Source organism: Coffea arabica, chromosome 11e (genome assembly GCF_036785885.1).
Source record: "Coffea arabica cultivar ET-39 chromosome 11e, Coffea Arabica ET-39 HiFi, whole genome shotgun sequence".
Taxonomy (NCBI): Eukaryota; Viridiplantae; Streptophyta; class Magnoliopsida; order Gentianales; family Rubiaceae; genus Coffea; species Coffea arabica.
The window spans coordinates 18,956,908-18,965,637 of NC_092331.1; the positions used below are offsets into that span (position 1 = coordinate 18,956,908).

The 8,730-nt window shown below is 38.6% G+C and overlaps 1 protein-coding gene across 1 annotated transcript; it reads left to right on the forward strand.

Moving 5' to 3' along the window:
* The first annotated feature begins 7,801 nt into the window (after positions 1-7,801).
* Positions 7,802-8,458, forward strand: LOC113719395 (uncharacterized). The gene has a single exon (XM_027244604.1). It carries the CDS (start codon positions 7,802-7,804, stop codon positions 8,456-8,458), a length of 657 nt encoding a protein of 218 aa, XP_027100405.1.
* The last annotated feature ends 272 nt before the right edge of the window (positions 8,459-8,730 follow it).

Genomic DNA, 8,730 nt, shown 5'->3' on the forward strand with positions numbered 1-8,730 from the left:
CATGCAAATTTCTCTTTCTTTCCCTTGCATTTTTAGCCACAAATTTCGGTCAAAGCCAGTTGGAAATAAGGAGATATTTTGCTCAAATATTAATGAGCTTGTATGGTAAGAAAGTGGTGGTCAAGTGGTGGGTTCAATCGGTAGTGCACGGTACACGTCGGTTCGCACCGTTTTTCCTTAAATCACACGTATTAGGGTTTTTACTTCCTATTCACTAACTTTTTATCATTGCTTCTAATCACATATTATTTCTCATTTAAAAGTCACTCTTAAGCACCAAATTTGATCCTCGCTCCGTACCGGATAACTACACTACGAAACAACGTGAAATCCTAATTCGCTCTTAACTTGGAAACGAAAAGTGAAACCCTACTTCCTAGGTCCATTTGCACCTATTGAGGAATGATTGGGTAGTAGGGCCATAGTAAAAGAATAATTTCCAAATAAAAGGCATTTTTAAGAAAAAACGTGAGGGTTTTACAATTCCACAAATTGAATTTAGGGTTTCGGTTGAAATATGAGAAATTTGAAAAAACGGTCAGTCACAAGTGAAACTAGGGTTTTGATTGCACTTTTAGGGTTTCTAGTCTTTTTAAAATAACACAAGGTTTTTAAATCAAACCCAAAGAAATAACTTTCGTATATTCTTTGAAACAAATTAATGGTTTAAAATAAAAATTAAATAAAGAAACCGTAATATCCTCTTTGAGACTAAACAAAAGATGACCTTAAAAGTTGGGGCATCACAGGTAAAGCAGCCTTGAACTCTTGTAAAAGCTTGTAGCAATTGAGTAGAAATGTTGATTTTGATGTTGTAAGATGCTAATAAGGGTTAATGATGGTTTATATATCACTTTTGTGGGTTTGTATGGAAGATTTGGTGATTTCTATGGTGGTTTGAGAAAATTCCAGCAAGTGATACAAATTTTCTAGTTTTAATGCTGAAATTATCCTATTTCTGACCGTGTCTTTTAGTCCATCTTAAAGGCCTTATTAGCCTTAGCTCAAAACATGAAAGTTGTAGGGAATGATGTTTTATAGCTTCCTGTAAAATTTCAGCTCAATCAGAGCACTGTATCATGTGAAAAGACAAAAATACCCCTGACTGTCATAGGTAGAGCTCTGTGGCCAGTTTTGACATTTTACCAATCTGACCCCGTCTGTTCATCCTGATACATACTGAATTAGCATTTGGCCAAAACACATAAGTTGTAGTGCTATGTCTTAGCTTTCTAATGGCCCTAAAAACGCCTTAATCGGACTTCGGTAGCCTGAGTTATTGTCGTTTACGCATAGTGCAGTTAACTAGCCCGAATGTGAGATTCTGGTTGTGTAATATGAAATTTTGACCTAGATACACTACGAACTGGACTGAGTGGTCTTCATCAAAGTTGTAGGTATTTGTCTTAGCTTCGAAACGGTATAAATTTTACCCCAATCGGATATGTTTAGCTTCGGTTGTGCTCGTTACGCTATGTAATGGCAAATTTGTCTTTTGTTTTATGACTTAAACTTCATTTCCGGACATTTTCCTAGTTTGATTTTGTACTTGTATGACTTTGAGCCTATTGAACGGCTATGGAAATGAGATGATTTTGTGTATGACTTTGGGACTGACTGAGGAAAATAATGAAGCCCTAAATGACTGGAAAATAGGTAAATACAAAGGGCGTGCTGCCCAAATTTACGCTCGAGGGTTAAGTAGATATACTTGCGATTCGAGTAAGGCTTGAGAGCGAATACCACGTGAACCATCTAGGATATTTGCGTCTTCTTTTATCGAGGTATATAAGTGAGAACTTGGCCGACCTTGTACCCTTGAAAAAATGAAATTTACGACTAATAGAAATACGTTTTCTCCATTTCTTCGACTCAAATGGTATTTCAAAGTATAATTGATTCAAAGTTTCAAAGTTTTAAGAGCAAGCATGACCTTCTCAGAATTTGATCAGTATCTTGAATACTACTTAAATGAGTTGCATTTATTTGATTTTCTTGAAGCGAAACTCTTATGTGTCGAACTCTAGAGAGTTTTACATTTGCAAATGATATTTTATCACAGATTTGGACTCCAACCAAGGAGTTGGACCTGAATGTGACTTTTGAGAGGCACTAGACCTTTGGTGAGTGCTTCCAAATACCTGATTGAACTGGACACTTGTTTTTAATGCTTGACCAATGTGATTTAATAATATGTCATTTGTTTGATCGGGCAAGAGTGTATTTTATCGCACTTGCCCTAATATGAGATATACTTGTTTATTGTTGCAAAGGATTTGATATATTTGTGTATATGGTGCGCACTTCTTGGAATCCCAGAAACCCTATGGCGAGTTACTCGAGTCGAGCTGGCAAGGGCTTGGTCGATTGGGTAACGAACCCTGGGTCTTTTGTTTTGTCGAGTGGAGTGATATCTCCTCGACTAATCGGTATATTCGAGTATTACCACCAGTATTTATTGAGGATTTTGGGCCCAGTAGGGGGTTTGGATGGTGGACGGAGAGTAGTTTAAGTGGTGCTCTATTGGATTGGTTACTTACCTGAAAGTTGACGGAGTGTCAACTATTACTTGATCAAGCTCTGGTAATGCAATGGAAATTTGGCTTCTGAGAGTCATCCATATCCTTATACTTTGGAATGATTAGTACTTATCGTGTTATTGTTTCAGTTTAAAAGAAAAACTTTACACTCGCTCAGTTTGAGATTTGCTGCTTGAAGTATTATTGCTCACTTTCATGAACTTTTCATGCTCACTACTTTGCTACGTGATACTTACATGTTTAAATAATGGTCAATTTGTTATTTGGAACCTCACTGGACTTTTAGCTCATTCCACATCATTTGTGTTCCTTACAGGGGTTACGAGCGAGGCGTGAGACGTGTACAAACTAGCGTAGTTTAGTTGTTTTAAAATTTGAAATTGTACTCACGCTAGTAGCCGACTAGGGTTGATTGTACTCGAATTGTAAACACTTTGAAGTATTTTGGTATGTAGAAGCTTTGTATCTGGATTTGAGTATCAATGTATATATTAAGTTGAAGTGGATGTGTTATTTATTATCTATGGATGTATGTTATTTATCTTGAGCTATGAGTGAGTGAGTCCTGGTGAGAGTTGGACAGGCGGTCCGTCGAACCCTTTGGTTCGCCTTAGCGGGAGATGGGCCGTCACAGATGGTATCAGAGCTCCTATTGAGCTCATGCCGGGAGAGGATTCTCAGACTGTGGGGATTGGCTTGTTAAGTGTGAAATAAATGTCTATTGTTGGGGACTTTAGATATATATGTTGGGTAGGAATCTCAAAAGTGGTTGATTTTCTCTTGAGCCTAGCTAACTCGAGTGGTGAATTATCATATTTTCGGATTCTTGTACCCGAGTACCAAAGAATGATACCTTTATGATAAGTTGGTATCCCGAGTAAAATGAGGATAAGTTTGGATGGCGAAAGCCAAGGCAAGGGGGATGCGAATAGTCTGGACTTGGGATATATTGAAGATCTTAGTGAGATTGGGGACCCTGATTATTCACGCGTACGTACTTGGTTGTATTTTATCAAGTTTTGATTAAGTATAGTGCCTGAGCAATACCTAGGGTTAATGTCCCGTAGGATGTGTGACTTGCTATGATATGTATATAAAGAAAATGTGTTATTTTCAATGTGTTTTATTAATTTTCTTTTTATGATTTGAAAATGCTTTTATTGAACCTTATACCTATTTTATTTTGCTTATACTTATGTACGAAGAAATATATATATGAATTTATGAATAAATGTATGAATTTCGAGGACGAAATTCTTTTAAGGAAGGGAGAATGTGATACCCCGAATTTTAGGAAGATGTTTTTCCCTCGTTCTTTTAAAATTTTGATTTATTTCTTTTGTTTTGTTTAAAAAAAAACATTAATTTTTTTTATTGGACACTTTAAATTTAAATCAAAACCCTAGTTTTACGTGTGACTAAAAGTTAGCATGTAATTGAGTTTATGTATGTCAATGCATATTTTATTATAGGTAATTATAGTAATTGGGTGATTAGTGGAGTGATTGAGGTGTAATTGGGTTTTTGTAATATATCAAGTATGTAAATTGAGGAGTAAATTGGTAGGATTGTGGAATTAATTGGGCCATAGTGTGAATTTTGGTTAATTACAAGTTGCTAGACTTCCTAAAGGTTCCATGAGATTCCTAAGCTTAATTTTGATTGGCTAATCAAAAAGGTAGTTGGACTTTGACCAAGTGACTTGGTATTAATCTACTTAGCAAGACAAAAGCCAAACAAACAAGGGAACATTCGGCCAGCTTTTGGGAGAAAAGAAGGAAGAAAAAACCGAGAGAAAATAAGAGGAAGAACAAGAAAAATTCTGGTTGTGTGCAACTCATCCAACAAGCTTGGGAGTTAGAGCAAAAGAAAGCTAAGGAACTTAGTTCTTGAAGTGCAACCTTGTGAACCAACCTTTGGAAGGTAAAGCAGCCTTGAACTCTTGTAAAAACTTGTAGCATTTGAGTAGAAATGTTGATTTTGATGTTGTAAGATGCTAATAAGGGTTAATGATGGTTTATATATCACTTTTGTGGGTTTGTATGGAAGATTTGGTGATTTCTATGATGGTTTGAGAAAATTCCAGCAAGTGATACAAATTTTCTAGTTTTAATGCTGAAATTATCCTATTTCTAACTGTGTCTTTTAGTCCATCTCAGAGGCCGAATTAGCCTTAGCTCAAAACATGAAAGTTGTAGGGAATGATGTTTTATAGCTGTCTGTAAAATTTCAGCTCAATCTGAGAACTGTATCACGTGAAAAGACAAAAATACCCCTGACTGCCATAGGTAGAGCTCTGTGACCAGTTTTGACATTTCACCAATCTGACCCCATCTGTTCACCCTGATCCATACTGAATTAGCCTTTGGCCAAAACACAGAAGTTGTAGTGCTATGTCTTAGCTTTCCAACGGCCCTGAAAACGTCTTAATCGGACTTCGGTAGCCTGAGTTATTGTCGTTTACTCATAGTACGGTTAACTAACCCGAATGTGAGATTTTGGTTCTGTAATTTGAAATTTTGACTTGGATACACTACGAACTGGACTGAAGTTCTTTTATTACATTTAATGGTACTTTTCGAAAACTTATTATTTAAACCTTTCTATCTTTTAGTTTTGCAACATAAAAATAAGATTACAGAAGGCAGTGGGTGGTAGAACTAATAGCAATGGCTAATTGGTTTAGTTTTTGTTGTGAATAAAGGCTTAATTATCAACTTTTTAGATTTTGGGGATTTTAGTATATATATTTGATACTTGCTTATAATTGATAGTATAATTTTTTATTTTTCACTGAATTTTCTACTAAAATTTTTTTTATAGAATTTTGAAAAATTATATAGAAAGAATACACGTATTTGCTTAAGACTACAATACATTTTGGTCACTATTATTAATTAAAAAAATGCAAATCTTAAGAATAAAGTGAAAGGAACATAGAGCTACTACACAAACATCAATAGTACATCACTACACTAGTGATATTCAATAAATCTCAACCTGGCAAAGGAACTAATACAAAATTATTTCTTTTCTCCTTCTGAGTTTACTATCATTATAACTCATTAAGGTAAGTATTATCAAATTGTTCTTGATCTTACCACCTAAAAGCAACAATGACCTACATAGACATGTAGCCAAAGTAAAATGGAATAATTTGATTACAATAAAGAATATTTCAACCTTAATATAAATGCACATTTCAATTTTCATCCCACAATAAAAGGCTAGAAACATCAGTAGCTTTTTGCATGAAATGATGATTTAACTTGATATTTATGTTCTTTGGTTTACTCTAAAGAATGTATAGGAAAAGTTTAGAAGGTGGGGAACTTTTATCCAAACAAAATTGAAAATTGAGAGGAAATTTCTCCCTCCTTTTTGCATCCTTATATTGGTGTTCCTTGCCATAAGAGAATTACTAGTATCTGCCGTGTAGGAGTATGCTCATGAATGCCTCAATAAAGCATTATTGCTCCTAACATGCCCTCACAATTTCACTTTGTTATTGGCTTAAATGTTTCCTATTGAAAAGATGATTAAAATTAATTTGAGCTACTACTGAATAAACGTGTTAGGAATATTCATGTTATTTTGAAATTGGAATAACATTAACTTTGCTTATACTATCTTTTTAACTTCGTAGAAAACTTAAAGAGAGCTTCCTGATCTTGATTAAGTAGGATTTTTCTATTTATGTTATTGCTTTTGGTCATTTTCATCATGATAGACTTCTTAGACTTTTTTCTTGACTATATTGCCCTCTAAAGAAGCACTGAACTTCCCCGGACCGAGCTGACCTGATGAGCTCGGTGTGCTGATGAGAAGAGTGTGTCCCAAGCCTGCAAAGCGAACAAGAGAGCGATCTAATAGGGGAGCCCCGAGGTCGTCCCCGAGGGCACTCCGACGGTCAAGTTAGTTCTCCGGTGAGTGAGATACACGGGAAGTAAAACGGTCGGGAGTAATTGTCGAATAGTGAGCGTACCTTACGTAGTTGGCGTGCGTTACCATTTATACCTGCCTGAGAGTCCGACCTCCGTACGTTTCGGGACCTGCCCGGGATAGTCTCAATCTCGTGCTGAGGGGGATTCTCTCCGCCCTCCGCGGGATTATTCTCCGAACTCTCCGGGAGCCCTAGCAGCGGTGTGCCCCAAAACGGTCATCAGGGGCCTGGGGTCCAGGCCCAGCTCTGCCCTTCCTGGGCTGCCACGTGTCCAGGCCCAGGACGGGGCCTCTGTACCCTCGAATTCTAAAATTTTGAACAATAATGTTTTATATTTTTTAGCATGCAAAAATTATTTGAAAATGTCTATAATGTGATTAGTCATGAATTCATTTTATCAACTTCACTAGAGAGGATGTCATGGAAAATTTATTGAATGAATAACTCTTTCTTAGTTGGTTCATGGATACTATCAGTTGATATGTATAAATACTTGAATAACGTAAGCATATCATATATTATCTATACCTTTATTTAATCACATTTTTTAAACATGTAGCTGGCAATCATGTTCACCTGGTTCATGGATGTGTTATTCGGTTTCTTGCAAATCTTCTCACAAATGAAAAGAAAATTTGTGCTAAATATGCTATTTGCATCCTTTTACATAATAAGATTCTTTTTAAAATTTTCTTGTAATGATACTCTAATCATACATGATGAGCACTCTACAAAACTTATCTTTCATTACCTCAATAAAGTCAATAATTTAGAATATATATTGAGTTTTGGAATGAGATCAGTACTCTCAGAAAATAAGTCAAAGATTTAGTAAAAATAGCAAGACCACATGGTGCGTGAATGTATAACAAATCCATCAATTACATTAATTTGATGAATCCACATATTGCTGAGGCCTCCTTAATTTTAACTGTAGAAGCCTGTACACTCTTAGTGTCTAAGTGGACAAAATTAGGACTTTGTAGTTGCTCTGAGGCTTCCGTCTCCTAAACCCTAGGAAAGCTTCCCTGGTGTTTCGGCCATGGCCGTCGCGGCGGTAGCCTATCAGGCGCCTGCTGAGGGGCCAGCTTCCCCTCGCAACAAGTTGTTCGTAGACATCGTCTCCCAGCAACCAAGGACTGCCGCACCAGATCTCTCGAGAACCTTCAACCTCACGCCTCAATAGCCATGGATAGTCCGTGAGCCCTCTGCCTACAAAGGGAAGCCAACAGTATTCTTCTCTGAGGAGGATATCACCGCCCTCTCCCAGCCCTTCCGTTTCTCACTGGTTGGCAAATTCTCCAAGGGCAGGCCAAACATGGAGACTTTGCTCAAAAGTTTCCAGGCGCTGGGTTTCAAGGGAGCTTTCTCGCTTGGATTGATCGACCATCGGCATGTCCTCGTTCGTTTCAACCAAGAGGAAGACTACCTATGCTGCTGGTTGAAGGGTGTGTGGTCTCTCCAAGGGTTTGTCCTGCGTATCTTTAAGTGGACTCCGTCCTTCTCAGTCGATTCCGAATCGCCTCTTGCCCCAATATGGGCTTCCTTGCCGCAGCTTCCAGTACACCTCTTCAACAAAGGCCCCCTTTTTTCCATTGCACGGCTACTAGGTGAGCCACTAGAAATTGATGCCTTAACAGCCTCCCTTAATCGCCCCAGCATGGCGCGATTCTGCGTCGAAGGGAACCTGCAGCAGGTTTTGCCGGACAAGATCTGGATTGGGAATGGCGCGTCTGGATTTTGGCAAGCAGTGGAATATGAAAGCCTGCCGGGGTATTGGTCGGTGTGCCGTAAGCTTGGCCATCTCTCCACCTCTTGTCGGAGCTTGGCGGCCACGGGACAGAAGCTGAACTTACCTCCCAGAAACGCTGCAACTGTTAACGCTGGAGTGGGCCTCAAGATAGCAACCAGTGCTGCCAAGGAGAACCCCCCTTCCAGGTCAGAACCATCTTCTACCCTCCAGCCCCTTGGCTGACCACCCTCAGCAGACCATCACTATGGCGGTAGCGGCTCCCCGCGTCCAACCAGAGAGTGCCCAGGCCACCTGCTCTCATCACCTCCCTAATTCTGACCTACCGCTCAAACAGCGGCTGTTGAACACCAGCTCCCACGACGGCATGGCAGCAGCTCCAGGACCGTACAAGGTGAAGCACTTCACTCCCTCCTTTTATGACGACTGTCGGTTCGGTTGGCGCAACAAGTCCTCTAAGAAGCACTTACAAATGCAGCCATGGTCAAGTTTTGATT

Bases quoted from the DNA above. Each gene is read 5' to 3' on its own strand.
- LOC113719395 (XM_027244604.1), top strand. From the start codon at position 7,802: ATGGAGACTTTGCTCAAAAGTTTCCAGGCGCTGGGTTTCAAGGGAGCT.